The sequence below is a fragment of the Plectrocnemia conspersa genome, unplaced genomic scaffold, assembly GCF_051122295.1.
Source record: "Plectrocnemia conspersa isolate PC_06_02 unplaced genomic scaffold, ASM5112229v1 ptg000003l, whole genome shotgun sequence".
NCBI lineage: Eukaryota > Metazoa > Arthropoda > Insecta > Trichoptera > Polycentropodidae > Plectrocnemia > Plectrocnemia conspersa.
In genome coordinates this window covers 3,040,443-3,057,428 of record NW_028277167.1, presented here as the reverse complement: position 1 = coordinate 3,057,428, position 16,986 = coordinate 3,040,443, and the positions used below count along the sequence as shown (strand labels likewise).

The 16,986-nt window shown below is 29.2% G+C and overlaps 1 protein-coding gene across 1 annotated transcript in view; it reads left to right on the top strand.

The window, feature by feature from the left end:
* The window catches only part of LOC148236367 (PAS domain-containing protein cky-1-like), a 135,129-nt gene that overhangs the window by 107,455 nt on the left and 10,688 nt on the right, over window positions 1–16,986 (top strand). Inside the window, exons 6-8 of the mRNA XM_088183057.1 lie at window positions 1,020–1,204; window positions 6,256–6,362; window positions 14,577–14,730. Coding sequence (XP_088039183.1) covers window positions 1,020–1,204; window positions 6,256–6,362; window positions 14,577–14,730 — 446 coding nt within the window. The remainder of the gene's footprint in view (window positions 1–1,019; window positions 1,205–6,255; window positions 6,363–14,576; window positions 14,731–16,986) is intronic.

The window sequence follows — 16,986 nt, the reverse complement described above, 5'->3', positions numbered from 1 at the left end:
CAATAATTAAAATGGGGCAATATTATACTATTGTAAATTTTTTTTTTTTGTATTTATACTTAATATATTTCTTATTCTAGATAATAAACCTATTTTTCTACTAATTTTTTTTAATATGTAATTACAATGTTCTTTAAAATTTAATTTTGTATCAAAAATTACTCTTAAATATTTTATACTAGTCACTATTTCTATACTAGAGTTATTTATTACTATTTTGATATTATTATCTAACACGTTTTTATAATTAATAAACATTCATTTAGTTTTATTCTCATTTAGTTTAAGTACATTATTATTTAACCATATTTCTAATAAACTTAATTCAATATTTAAATTATTTACAATTTCTTGAATATTATCACTTATGCAATACATTAATGTGTCGTCCGCAAATAGATGTATTTTACACTTTTTCACGTTATTAACTATATCATTAATATACAATACAAATAACAATGGTCACAATTTAGACCCTTGTGGTACTCCATATGACATTAATTTCTCTTCAGAATAAACATTATTTATTTTACCTTTTTGTTTTCTTTTATGTAAATAATTATTAAACCATCTTAAAATTATGCATTATATTATTATATTATTAATTTATTAAATATATTATATTATTAATTATTATGCATTATAATATTATTACTTATATTAATTATTATTATGCATTATAATAAATATGATAGCATTGTCATCTTATTTTATTTTATAATTATGCAAGCATATTAATTAAATACACGATTGTAAAACTCGTTTAAAAATATAAATATGTTGTACAATACCACCGTTCATGTATAAAATATGCAATACTGCAATTATTAATAACAGCAATTGTTTATTCTGAATTGATTCTGTACATCCATCGGCATAACACAACACTTGAAACGTTTAATTGCAAAACTCTCAAAGGTCGTCCCGTCAACACATTCCAGATCCTTTGATTTACCGTCCATTATGCGCCATTCAAACGTTTTTTCAATTATTATTAATCAAACTCTATTATTCAACAGGTGGTACTGGTTAAGGGTCACTTCTTGTCGTTTCTGCCTCTCTGCAGTAGAAATGAACCAGTCTTCCTCGCGGCATGCTCACCGATCGCCATGCCAGAGACCAGAGAATGCGTCGTGCAAGGAGCTACAAACGTATTCACCACCATACATTCGATGGATATGAAAATTATGCACATAGACAAGAAGTAAGTAGATTGAATTTGTAACGAATCGGTGATAGAATGGCGTGACGATGGTCATCGCGTGTGCGCTTGTCGTTTTAACGGCGATTCATTTATCTAACTCAAAACTAATCATAAGCACGTCCGCTGCAGAGTTGTTTTTAATTAAAAAAAGAGTTGAGAAATTAAACTATTGAAGGTATGTAATAGACTTACTCAAAAACTGCTGGCTAAATTGAAATTGTGTTGCATGTCAAAAAAGCAATTGGGTTATGTAAACTTTGGTGATTATTTGTTTAAAGAATGACATGCATATCATTCATTAATTATTTTTTTAACCAAATATTAGATATTTTGCGAATATACATATGCCTTAATACTTAAATAATATTAATTTTTACTAACTTAAATTAAATACTGAGAAAAATATGAGTATTCAGTCAAATATTCTAAGAGATATCGATGAACGGAAAAGACTCAAACCCAAAACACGAACACAGAAAATTTTTTATTCAACATATTTATTCAGCAGTGATTTATAACCTCTTTTTGAATTGTGTATGTTATGATTGCTATGACTATTAAGCCCCTTGTATTTAAAAATATATTCCAAATCAGCAACATACACAAAATTTAAATTAAAAAAAAAGCTTGTGTTGTTTTCGACTTGTTCGATTTATTAAATAAAATTTGATTTGGAAAGTCTCGAGTCCCGGGCTATTTTTTTTTAATTTCTGGGACTCAAGACAGCAAAAAATCTTTGTTGATGTATATCAATGTTATACATCAACATCATATGTGTGTAATATATATATTTATTTTATATATTAATTAATATCGCAAATATCAATACAAATTTGTCAGACAAATCGCTTAATTTCTTCCACAACTTGTAGAAAAAGATACGAATTCCATTACGGTGAGACAAAAAAGCTCACGTAAAGCGCCGCTAACGACGTTTTAATGTCCGGTCATATATCACACCTCACCGTTTTCGACCGTCGGCGTCCGGTTAACTTTTTCGTCGATTAATCGCGAGCACACTTTTGAGACAATTCAATATCGATTTGTAACGTGAAACGCACATAATGGCCGCCAATTAACGGTGGACATCGTGAGCGCAGAGAACGTGATTCGGCACGCACGACGCTTTGATATTATAATTTGCGGTGGGACGTATATGTTTGTATATACACTACATAAGCAATGAGAAATTGTAATGTGTAATCAATTATATCCGATGTGAGATTCCAACGAGCACGCGTACGTAACGACAAAGTGTCAAGGGGTAATTTGCGCTAATGAGGAGAAATATTTTTGCGTGTACGTGTGCGCCAACATGGAGTACAATTATGTACGTGTGTGGAGTATATTATTAAAAAATAATTTATAATTGGCTATGTTGCGTTAAGCATTATAATCAATACTTGTATTGTATCTAGCTAAACGACTTACAATAATTTAATAATTAAGATAAACGTAAAATAATATTGTGAAAATATGTATTATATATTATAAAAATTATTGTTTATTAAATTTCATATTTTACTGTAATTAAATTGCGAATAATTATATATATTTAAAAAGACAGTATTTGTCATTAAATATTGCTGGCTTTCTGATTTTTAATTTGGTTGGTGAGTATCAATCAAATGTGTATTTCACTCCTTTTGGAGTTATTACTTATTTATAATTATACTAGACCACTGTTCTTTTTATTATTTATAAAAGACATATTTATAAAAAATAAATCTAAATTCTTAGAGAAATCTCTATAAATTCGGACATTTATTTGTGGCAATTTCTATGCCTTAAAACTTTCTATGCCTTAAAATTAATGAATAAAGAGCTGCGATATTTGAGCTAAATTTAAAATCAGTGATTAAATCACACAAAATATAATTTAATATTGATTTTAAAATAGCTCTTTATTTTCCTACATGTACTAAAGTGGCTCAGAAGTATCTTAAGAAAGCTTTTAGAATAGCTGAAATTTCACTTTATTTCTTTGCAATCTTCAAGTTAATTTACCTTAATGCGTGCATAAATGCTTCAATATTGCAGAAATAATAAGGTAGCAAGTGACATTGTATTACAATACAAATCGATCTCCTTGTTTCCTTTTAACTCCAAACTTTTGAGAATATCTTATTAGGACATTCTTGACTAAATTTGAATTTAAAAATAAGTATAGTCCGTCCAAGATGTGAACGCTCATCGATATAGTAGTGAGAAATATTTTAGGGTGACCATATGAAATTACACGTTCAATTAATTTTTACTTTTTAAAATAAATTTGTTGAGGAAAATGTAAAATATTACTTTCTTGCTTATTTTGTTAATTTAAAAACATAAGAGCAGTTTTGGAATATTACAGTAATTGTTTTATTGATTACAAAATACCACAACATGACAATAATTTATAATAAAAATATAACACAATATAATTTTTAATTCAATTTTCAACGTATGGTCTCCCTACCCTTAAAATAGCCCTGCTTTAGTATTGGTATCGTTCTCTTATCGTTGTAAACAAATTTGCGGATAACTGTACAGGCGGCCCTCGACTTTCGCACATAATTGGTTCCTGAAAATGTGTGCGAATGTTGAATGTGCGAATGTTGAATGTACGAAAGTCGAGGGAAGTAAAAAAATTGAAATTGTGTGTATTTTAAAATATTTATTTATCAAGTAAATATAAAATGTTTAAGAGGCGTTTAAGAGACACGTTTAAGTGGGGTTTGCGGGTGCTTCCATTGAAAAGTTATCAAGAGTTAACTGATTTCCACTATTCTTTTTTTTTCTTCATATAGTATTTTATAACATGCTATGTTTTTATTGGTCACCCCACGCACTTTAGATATGCGTTCTGTATTGGGATTACAATCTTCCAAAATATTTTAAAATTTGTCAAGGTGCGTGAAGGCTTCATTCATATTTTTCATTGTTAAAGAGTTTGCCAAAATAAATCTGTCTCCTCAACATTTAATATTTGGCTAGAAGAATATTCTCCATCTTAAATAATTTTGGATAATTAGGAAATAAATTCTTTTGCAGCATCTTTATCCGCATCAGCCGATTCTCCAGTAAATTTATTATTATGAAAAGAATACCTCATTTTAAAATTGTTAAGCCAACCGTTACTTGCTTTAAAAACCGTGTTAAAATCTTTTTTTAATCTATCCTTCCAATCTTTGTGCAAACTAAGAGCTTTTGTTTTGCATAATTAAGAAACTCAGAGGGACATTTTTTTATGTTGGTTATCGATCCATGATGACATAGATTTTTCCGTTTCATCTATGTTTTTCTGGAAACATATCTTAAAAGATTGTGAAAATATATCTTAAATTATCACAATTTTCAACGCATTCCTTAATTATATTTTTATTTTGCAAAATTGAACATATCTTAGACCTGTTTGTATCATACGAACGTCCGATTGAAGCAAAAGATTCACTGTTATCAGAACGTCTAATAATTTCCATCTTTGTCTTGAATCGTGTGCAGTTTGTGAGTCCTTGCTTTCATTTTTTTGTTCGTATCAACACTGATTTTTTTCCGTTTCTCACTCAAGTTTATAATTTTTTTTTTTTTTTTAATTTAATTTAAAAAAAATTTTTTAAATGTGCGGGAATAGCGAATTGTGCGAAAGTCGAGGACCTCCTGTATATGTATGCATGCATGCTTACACGCTCCCTTATTTCTAACACAACGATGATGAGCGTTAACATCTTGGATGGACTATACTTTACCATCGGCCGAGTACACCAAAGAACAAGTATTTGAATATTAAAATACTTTTCAGCTGTATTTATTTAGATGTCGCAGGCTTTCGATAGAATATGTCAATTAGGTCGCAACTGTAAAGTTTGTAAATTATAGTCAATTGCTCGTGTTATTTTCCGTTTCTCTCAAAAAAGCTTACTTTAACTTATATTCAGTCTTAGGGCTTATCTTATATCTAATTAATACAACACTATAGTAATGGTATGAATTAAATCACAAGCAAAAACAGTATTAACTTGCAATCACACTTAACAAAATTAGCCAATGAACTTATTTAGTTGATTGTAAAATCAAAAATAATGAAGTAATGAAGTAGTAATACATTATCATGTAATAAGATTGTATTAAGCATAACCTTTAAAGGATGATATTATATATTAAAATAGGATCATTAATTTTAAATCCTTGCAAAACTGAATATTTTCTTATAATTGAAAAAAATTAGAAACCATCACTTGTATCGCTTAATTACAATATTTACTGTGATTTTTAAGTTTTTTTTTTATTTGTTAAGTAATAAGTATGACCTTTAACTTAATATTATAAATCTGTCTGTCTGTCTAACGACCTTGAATTTTCTCTATACCATACTCATTTAATATTTCTATGAGTGCATTGTTGTCTTTATTGACAATTGCTGTGATTTGATTGCTGAAGTTTCAATCTATAGCATATCTGATTCAAAAGTATATTTTATTGTACGATAAATAATTTAAAACACGTATCAACACTCGACTGCAAATATAAATTTTCAACATAAAAACCCAACAACAAAAGTCACCGAAACGATGATGTCTCACTCGTGACAGTGTTTCGGAATGTCGAAAATTTCTCGCGAAATCTCCGCGCTTCTTTTGCGAAAATAAAATAAAAATTCACAAGCAGTAGTAGCGGCCATAAATTATATTTAGTGACTCGTTAACGACTCTGTACGATACCGTTCCGATGACACCCGATAAATAAATATTGCGAAATAATAACGACAAAAGTCGTGTCGTACATGTGTAAAGCGTAACGTGACGACATCCATTGTATGCAAAGTGCGCGTGCGCGACAACCCTCGACTATTATTATATGGAGGTTTGAGAACCAGCGGCGTTAAGTGAATTGACGTAAGCGCAATCTTGTGTGACATTTGTGGTACAATGAAAAAAAATGGTTCGAGTCATTGTTCGACAATGATGATGTTAGGAAGGTCGATTCGCGGACGCTCCTCGTCATTATGTCACAATGAAAGAGGCAAATTTGATCTTGAATTTAATGTTGAATTTTATTTTATTTTTTTGTAGTGGAGAGTGGCATTTGGGATGGGATAAGGCGGATCTTCAAGGTGTGTCTTGGTATCAACTGCTGCACTGGGAGAGTATGAGAGAGGCTCAGTCTAAACACAGATTAAGTGAGTATTATTTTTTTTATGTAACGTAGGTTAAATATCATGAACAATCATAACGCGTTTTTCATTACAAAGCCGTTGTTTACGTGTAGAGAGAACCTCCACTTGCTCTTAAAAATTATTCTGAGATCTTTAGTGGAAGTTTCTCTAGCTAAAACGTTCCTAACAAGATCGTAAGAATAATCTGATATGGCATATAATTATTTAAAACCATAATAATACAAAAATCAAGTATTGTTTGCACTATTATAAATTGTGCTAATTCTCAGAGTAAAGTCTTTCTTAGAATATTTTATAATATTGCTTTGACTTTATTTTGCTATAAAAATACGACATAGTAACAACATAAATCAAGCCAATGTAATTTAATAAAATACACTTCACAGTCTCATCACAATTTAATTTTAATAAATAAAAGTTAAATTTAGAGAATAACTGTTTCTTAAATAAAAATCTTACGATCGTTATTCTTAGAAAAATGCAACGTACAATTTATAATAGTGTTAATTTATTTCCCACATTAAGACAATGTTTGTTTTTTCTGTAATATAAAATTATGGCAAGAACCATCGTAGAAAATATGGCATGAATTTTAACAAAATCGATTATATTACCGTTACTTAAAATCAGTCGTTATCAACTTCATTATATTTAATTTATAATTTTAATTGAACGAATACATCAATTATAATTATAAGTTCTTATTATATAATATTATCCATAATAATTTTTATTTTTTACTACTGACCTAAATAATAAAAAACTAAGATTTTTTTTTTGTTTTGAATCTTTTTCTTCTTTACTATTCTCTTAATAAATATTTTACCTTTACTGTGTGATTTTAGTCTTTAACTATTATAGTATATTTTAAATAAATCATACTGGAACTCAAGTTGAACCATTTGTTATTTTTATATTTTATTTTAGGCTGTATCTATCAAACTGTTTTTTAACAATAAGCATATTAATCTATATATTTTCAAATACTATACCATAACACTCGGTTATATTCCGATTTAATTTATAATTATGATGAGACATATAGTTGTCAATCTATAATGCTACTGATTTAGCAAAGTCTATGTCTTGTCCACAGCTTTAATTCCAGATTACATTCTGAAAAGATTTAAGCCTTTTGGATAAAAATTCAATTTAATTTTGAGATCATTCTCTTTTATAAAGTTGTAAAAACCTTTTAAGGTCCCCCGATAAATAAAAAGGAAAAATGTTACTTTCAAGACCTGCAGAATTATTTCATTATATTTTTAAAAGCAACATAATCTCCATCAATCTTGATCCACTGTTTTTCAACTTTGCTTTGAAATATTTAGACTCTGGTGTATAGATGAACGTGAAAAAATATTTAAATTCGGGTTTTCTTAAGGTCTTATGAGAATAGTCCTTAATTGCTTGCCCGATAGATATCAGTTCATCAAGTATGAAACTCATTTTCAGAACAACATATTACATCTACTGGAGTACCGCAACGATTTAAATTGTGCTCCTTGCTGTTTTTATAATTTATTTAATGTCATAGAAATAGCAATGAATCACTCATATTTTTATTAAATACTAGAAAATCTTAATTGTTTATTAAAGCGGGGTTTTTAATAATCAATTGTCTTTCAGTGTCATGAAATATCACACAATTTAATTCTCATGGTTCTTGATGCTGAAGAAATACCTCTATATTTTGCCAAATATATTCTAGACAGACATTCATTTACTGAGGATCTTGGTCTGAACTCCCAGAAGCTATACATTGCAGCAGATTGATAAAAAAAAAATTTTTATCTCAAAAAAAGCGCATTTGGGAATATTTTAATATGGCGCACTCTTTATGATGCCCTATTCCGCAGCATACTAGAATCTGACTCCATTATATTGATTTATAGCATAATGAAACAGTACAATAAAGTTTAGTCTAAAAAATTTCAGAATAAGTTTCTTCGTTATTTCTGTCGTTTCAGTGTTTTTATTTTGGGAGCGCTGAAATGCGTTTCATTGTCAATTCGTAAAAGTGTTTTTAAAAGTCAAAGATAAACAGTTTTGTAAATTGCTTAGAAGCATAGTTCAAGCAGCTCTAAAAGTGGGTCCGGAAGGCAATCATAGTTTTCGATCCCGTCCTCTGTTCTTGTCTGTAATAGCTAGGACTGGAACACTTGCCAACTCTTCTCTGATAATGGCCGTCCGATTGCTCAATACAATTGATATTTTATCGTGAATTGTGTTTATGCTCTTATCATGTTTTTAATTAAATATTTTTTTAATTGTTATATGATTCATGCTTTTGACTATTGTAAAGCATTAGATTAACCTGTCAGGCTAAGATGGTCGTAATTATATTAAATTTAAACACCTCTCGGCTGCTACGAGTTCCGTTTTTTCTAATTTAAACATAAGTTGTAGTAAAATTTGTATAAAATAGCGCCTCTTATTTTTAAATCCATGTGAAACCAAATAGTGTTTTGAGAATCTTATCGTATTTTTTTAGGTATGTCATTTATTTTTTTTTTAGTGTTTTAAAAATCATTATATATTATAAGCTTTTTTGTTAATATAATTATCAATTACACGCCATGCTTAACAATATTTTGGTTAAACTGAAAAAATATTGATTTTAGCACAACGATTGCAATTAATACATATTGTTTTATATTATTTTATTAAATAGCTTTATGACAGTTTAGTTTTAAATTTTATTATAATATTGCACTTTTTCGTATATATGTTTAAACTACTTTAAATACCCCTGGTCTTGGAAAGAGTAGCCCGCCGTGATGGAGTGACGTAAAAACAATGATTCCAATAGAAGCGGAGCCAATAAAAGGCGGGTCGTTAAAAAATAGCTTTAATTGATTTATAGACGCTCGAGAAAAAAACCTTATTAAGATGAAACAAGATTTTTTGTGCATTAACTAATGCTCCATTAGCCGAGACAAAGAGCGTAGCGCCATCGCGTGAGCTACACACATTATGTATACTACCTTTGGACGTGAACTCTCAATCACTCACTTCTTCGGCGACCTCACCACTTCGCAGATCATTTCTCTCACTTGCAAATTCTTCCTTGAATAATTTTGGATAAATACCTATATATAATAAAATATGGAAATAATTTAAAAAAATATATTTTTAAAGATTGATATAAATTTAAATTAAAAAAAAAATCTCACTTTACTTCTTTCATTATAAAATATATTATTGAAATTATACTTTTTTTAACCTTCAAAATATTAAACGGAGGTGTGGTTTTTTTAAGAAAAATTTACAGAAATGAATATTTAGAAAGCCTTATAAATATTATTAGCTAAGTAAAATATTTTATACATAATATATATAAAAAAGTACTATAGCACATGGGCTGTAAATTTTTTTAAATGCTTATATAAAAAAAACTATTTATACTAGTGTTATCTCAGTTAAAATTAAACATAAAATATGAATTAACAATAGCATCTAGTTTTAAAATTATTTTAAGTTACATTAGACACCAGTCATTAAATCGCAGCTTCGGTGTCAATCCATTCGAATATTGTAATCAGCCACAAGTTGCCGCAACTTGTAATCAATGAATCATTAAAGCCTGTGCTGTGCCTACAGTACAGTGACTACTACAGAGCGATGTGAATCACCGGTGCCCTTCCAGTCGGTCTTTACTGTCCGACCATTATTCAAAGACCGGCGTCGGTAATTACACTGGTAAATCACATTGCGCTGCCACGGCGGATAATTTTATATCAACAAAAGGGAAGCAAAAGGAACTGTAGAGGGTTTTCGAAAAAGTGATCGAGAACTATGAACAGATCGGAACGACGGAGCAATAAAGATGGTCATTACCCAATTTAAATGATAGCCAGTTAATACCATGTTATTAGGTTTTTGAAATTACGTTTAATTCGGCGCCGTACGTTGTTGCGTACGCGAAGCAACGATAATTGCATCGGAAACGAGTTATCGGTAAATACACATCCCCATGGACCGAACTAATAAATTACCCCCTAGGCGGGGTCATTCCCTTGCGGCCGGTTAATGGGTTAAATGCCAGTCGAGAGATATGGGAACCAAAATTGATATATTTTTGACGTTACACGAAAGTCAATTCAAATGACATTATGACTTCAAAATATCAATACTTGATTGAATATATTTATTAATTAATTACTATATAAATTACACGAAAAATTTATATATTTTATAAATAGTATTTAATTGTATATTAATCACTATTACTTGACTATAATTAAATATGTTTTGTTAGACCAACAGCACGGGCTTCGTCCTGCTCGTTCCACTGTTACTAACCCTTTGTAGTAATTGCGGGAATTCAAGTAGATACGTCGTATATACAGATTTTGAGAAAGCCTTTGACGAAGTTTGTCATTGGTTATTATTAAAAAAATTGTCGAACCTCGGTTGCTCGGATAATTTATCTCGGTTATTCTCGAGTTATTTAAGTAATCGTAGACAGTTTGTAACCTATGGTAGCCGATTGTCGAAAGAATATTTTACCCCTCGGGGGCTCCTCAAGGATCCAATCTGGGCCCTCTGCTTTTTGTGTTATTAATTAATGACATAAATACAGCATTTACAAATTCAAGTTTTCTTCTGTACGCTGATGATTTAAAATTATATAAATGCATTCGATCTGTTGTGGACTCTTTCTCTCTACAAAGTGATTTAGACTCTTTGTGGAGATGGGCTTCCGTTAACCGTCTGCCCTTTAGTGTCGGAAAGTGCCATACTGTGTCATTTTCTCGATCCCATTCGCCATCAGCTTATTTCTACCATCTCAGTGGTAACATTTTGACTAGAGAAACTTCCACTAAAGATCTCGGAATCACTTTCGAAAGCAAATGGAGGTTCTCTCTACACATACACGACGTCTGTGATAAATCTTCCAAGATGCTCGGCTTTGTTATGAGGAATGCCTTTCACTTTGACGATCCGTCAGTTATTCGCATCCTCTATGACACTTTAGTTCGTAGCATTCTTGAATCGGGATCTATAATTTGAAATCCCCGAATAGCCAAATATTCCCTTTTAGTACAAAAAATTCAAAAAAGGTATTTAAGATACCTTGACATTTGGTTATTATCCGTGCATATATCCCAGCGCCTTTCTTTTAGGAGCGTTGGGATACGATTCGCTGAGCTCTCGCAGAAAGTTGTATGTCGCTAAGCATTTTTTTTTAATTACTAAAAGATGCTGTCGACAATCCAGCTATTCTCGAGGAATTCCAGTTTTGCGTTCCGAACATTTTCGAGTATCACGATCGCGTCCTCTTTTGATGGCCGTTAGGGCTAGGACGTCCGCACTTGGCGACTTGCCTATAACTGTGGCCATTCGGCTCCTTAATACGCTGGCATTACATATTGACCTGTTTAATGTTAGCTACAGTTTGTATCATTTAATTTTGATATTTAATTTTGTTTATTATTTTTAAGTATTGTACTATTTATGTATATATACAGTTATTTTTTTGTTTTGTAAATTTAAAATTTTTTTACGACCATCGTGGCGCATTGGGGTAACCTGTTAGGCCACGATGGTTTTAATTTAATCTAAAATAAATAAATAAATGTAACCTAACTGCGATTGTTTTTGTATAACAATTATTAAATTATCACTATACAAAAAATCTAAATTTTTGCTTATTAAGACATACAATAATAACTAAAAGTTAGCGCTGATTTGTATTAATTAATTTTTAAATATATTAAAAGTCACTAAATATATTATAAATTAAATTTTAATAACCACATTTTCATAGTCTGCTGATTTAGATGTTACTGTAAATGGATCTTAAACTTATGAAATGTCTACACTAGACTTATAAAATATTGGGTTACATTAAAAGGCATTGTTCTAAAAACTAAGTCTTTATCTACTTTAGAATTTATATCAGTCAATAATTTTTACATAGCAAACAACCAAAATTATGTAGCTCAACTTTGTAACTTAAAAATATGCATTTTTATATCTTTTAAATTTATTTTATTCGTTTCTTGTAATTAAAAATTAATTTCATTACACGTTGTAAGAATATAGGATATATACAAAAGCCTTTTTAATTTAAATTAATTATTAAAAAATCAATAAAATCGTGTTCTAAATTTATTTGTGATGTAAAAAAAGCCAAAAACTTAATAAGTCTATATAATTATTTTCTTCTATAAAGACCTCACTTTTGTATTTATTAAAAAGGCGCTTAGTTTTATTTTTTTATAAAAATATTTAACTTGACACTATGTCAAGCTAAATATTTTTATGAAACATGAGGTTGAATTTTTCAGATACTATAAAATAAATTATTGGTAAAATTTATTTAAACAATATATTGAACCGTGATTTTTATAACATTAACTTTTAATACATATGTAGTACATATACAATTATTATTAGTGAAAGTTTTGATTATAAGGTTAAACTACATATATGTAAGTTATATTACTAGATTTTTAAAATAATAAAAAAAATTGTTATTATATTTATTATTATTATTTTTACATTTTTCGTAATATTATTTATTTAATTTTAACGGTTACTTTCAACATAATACTATTTGCAACATATCAATGTTTTTTTACCACAAAGATTTAATAATCTGAATAATTTGGTTAGTATGTTTATTTATGAGGTGTTATGTTGATAATGTTATTAGATATACACACTAATCGCATTAGTGATAAAAATAATTGAAGCAAAAATTTATAAAAAATAATGGCTGAATTTACTGAAAATCATAAAACGTAGTTTTCTGAAAAATTGAGTACATCTATTTAAATGTACCTAATCTAGAAAATCAGCGCATTATCGCTAGTTTTTTTAGACTCACAGTTTTGAGTCTAAAAATATATTAGAAAAGGCTAAAAATAAATAATACTATAACTAATTTTAAGCCTTTTACTGATGTTTTGAGACCAAACCCTTATATAAAAGTTTCCCATAAAAACAGGTACATATAATTAAATGTACCTAATCTACCAAATCTTTATATGAACCTGTTCAACGTTTTTCGGTTTTCTGCTAATTTATAGCCACTAGTTTTTAACTCAAAAAATCGTTAGTAATGCTAAAAACATATTTTTTTTAAGTCCACTAATATTCAGGCATTTATCAGTGTTTAAGACTTATAAAATTAGATGTACATCAGTTACGTTTTACATTTTATAAAAATAAAATAAAATCTTTGTTTCAAAAATTGTAGTTAATTGTATTTCCAACAAAAAATTCTCATCACTATGTATCTTACAAATATAAAAAAAATCATATGCTTTAAAAACACTACGATAAATTTTACACAAAAAGCTGTTTTTTCAAAAAAAACTTTTTTATATTTTATGATAAAATAAAGTAGATTCATAGAATTATTATTTATGTAAGGAACGATAGATTTTGCAAAAAAATCTCAAAAATAAAATTTTAAAATGAGGTTGAAAACCCACAATATGAATAATATACACTAGGTTTCAAAGCATTTTAATCCATATCCAGTATCTTTATATAGATATATTGTATTAAATGTTTTTTTAATTAAGAAACAATAGCCTAAATTTTCAATGATAAATTTATACTTTGCGTGAATTAAACATATATTTGACATAGAATATTTTTACTATGATTTTTTTTTAAATAAATAAATAAAATAAATATTAAAATACCAGATGGAAACGAAGCGGCATGGAGTCTCGCAGTATCCGCTTAAAAATACCACTCGAGCTCCATTCTCACAATGGTCCCTTTCGTGAACGATTACCTTAAATCACAAAATAAACACCGTGCACCTTTTACGTATTCACATAATAATAACGCGGCGAGCTTTAACACCCACACGCTTTCGCAAACCAAACCTAATTAACTTCGCACACACATCAATCTCTTTGGCCGGTAAACTATTGCGAATTGTAAAACGCGCAACAAACCCAACAAGGGGGGCGCTTGTATTATACAAACAACGTTAATATCGTATCATATAAATTATCGTGTAAAATAATAACGCGAACATTTATCTAAATTATCCGTCTCGCGGCTGACTTTTCCGAAGGCGAATTAGCCTAATGGCCCCTAGGGCCTGATGGGGGGTATCGAGCGAAATATATCGTGTATATATTGTACATAGGTCTTTGTTTATGAGTGCCTTTTGCCGATCATTACGATCAGAATGATCGAAATGTTATACATAATGGGTGTATTATGGATCGAATTATGTTACAGTTACGCAATCGGAGCAGGAGAGGTCCTGCATCATATTGGCGAGGCTTCAGAAGAAAGACGGAGATTGGATGTATCTCCATAGCGTACTGCAGGTGAAAGACAACATGGAGAATACTCAGCAACCCGTGATTGTGTGCACCAATCAAGTCTTAAGGTAAATAATATAATAAATTTTATTTCTAGTTAAATCATGTTTTTTTAATTTTCAATTTCACTGGTTAAAATGTATTCCGATATGACTTTACTGAAATACCATATTTAAAAAAAATTTTCGGTATAGATTTTTCTAGATTTTCTGCGTTAAATCCAGTTATCAAATTACTGATAATACAATCTATAAAAATATTAAATTTATATAATTCAGCTCGTGTTGTTGTTGATTTTTTGTTATTTCTTTGCTTCTTCCTTATGTATTCGATCTAAAAATTCTTAAATTTACTGCTACTAATTTATATTCATTGAATATTTTCTCTCATGACTAATATTTTTTAAATTTTCAAAAAGCAATAAAGACAACATTTTAACACAAAAAGAGCTGCGTCAAAAAATTACAATCTGTCCCTTTGAATAACGATGTTTATTGTGAAAGTACTACCTAGTAAGTGAGTGCTTTTGAGGGCAATGTCCGCTCTTTTTATTTCTTGTATGAATAAAAAGGGCTGAAGGTACTTATACCCGAAATACATCAGTACACAAACAACTTTAGTTTAGTTCAGATTTATATTTTTCAGGATTTTCCTTTTTTTATACATATATTCATGCTATATTTTAGAGGATTTTTGCCACAAATATAATTTTCAAAATGTATAAAAATATACGCTAGTTTTGAAGTGTTGGTCCTCCACTGACGTGAGGTACCGTAGCTAGCTGGTGTACGAATACAGGACGTTGATTTTTTGCGTCTAATATTTGTTTGTAATACTTAGATATTCAAACCATTGTGTTGATGTGTCGTATAAATATGATAAAAATATATTTCTACACTGCATATTTTTATTGTCACTCAATGGTACTTCAGCTAATAAAAATATTTATATTTTTTTATAAATCTTACATTTTTAAATTTATTTTTTGCACAGTTTTTTTGTAGCTTAAGGGCCCATACGCACTGTCGGCTAGCCGCCGGTGACTAGGGACCGCCGGCTCAAAAACGCAGGTAGCTAGACTAGGCGGCTAAGCCGAGCGACTCGAGGTCGGGTAGTACATTCGCGAAGAAATTGCAATATTAATTTTAAAGAGAAAAAAATATTATTTTAATTTCAATATAATATTGAATTTCCCCGTATGAAACGCTTTTTGTTTCCCAAATGCAATTATAAATGTATATGTATTATGTTAATAAAATTAATTTAAATCGAGAAGCAATAAATAATATAATATAATTATACATATTATTTCACAATATTTTTTTTTCGTTATCAATATTCATATAAAATCATTGTAAACGATTCGGGATTCAATTTCTACGATGAGCTTTTCTGTGTCGAAGCCATTTTGTGTGAATGATGTATAAGTCGCCTCGAAAGTCGCTCCTCGTGCGAATGCACTCATCTAAACCCATGCTTTTATAGGTTGCCGCGACAGGCAAGTCGCCTGTGCATCACCCCTGCACAGGATCGCGCCTGACGCTCCGGCGACTCGGCGCCTGCGTGCGTATGCACCCATTTAAAACTATATAAAGTACAGTCGCCGGGCGGCTAGTCGCCGGCGGCTAGCCGACAGTGCGTATGGGCCCTAATAATATTTTATTGACAAAAAAATATTTTAGCATTTTTGCATATATTTTAAATTCTATATTAATGTATTTTAATTATATAATTAACTATGCTACTTAATACATATTTAATTTTTCTAAATATTAAATGTTTAGAAAAAAGCTTTTTTTGTAATTTTATATGAAAAAACTGTAAAAAAATAATAATTAAAGACGAATTGTATTCTAAATATTATGAAAGTTAAATCCAACTTGTTTCTAAATTTTATTTTTGTGGCTGTTAAAATCTGATTTTTTACAAGTAGTACAAAATGGCAGTCAATTATAAATACACTTTTTGCGCTATTTATTAGTTAAGAAATTATTTTTTTACATCACATAATAACAATTTATTATGGTTTTAAGATTTTACTATTTTATTTAACTATTTATTTAAGATTTTCATGCTATAAATATGGGAAAATATTCTGATTTGTCATTGATTATTTATTTGTGTTACTGTATAGAACAAAAAGACGCATTTTTTCATGTAAGCAATACAAAACAAAAAAGCCTTTTTGAGTAATTTCAAAAAAATAAATTTTTGTCATATCAAAAATAACTTAATTGAACCTTTAAATACATTTTATTTAAGCATTTAAATAAAAAAGATTTTCGTATTTACGTAGTTAGTAAATATTCTGATTTTTTCGTTGG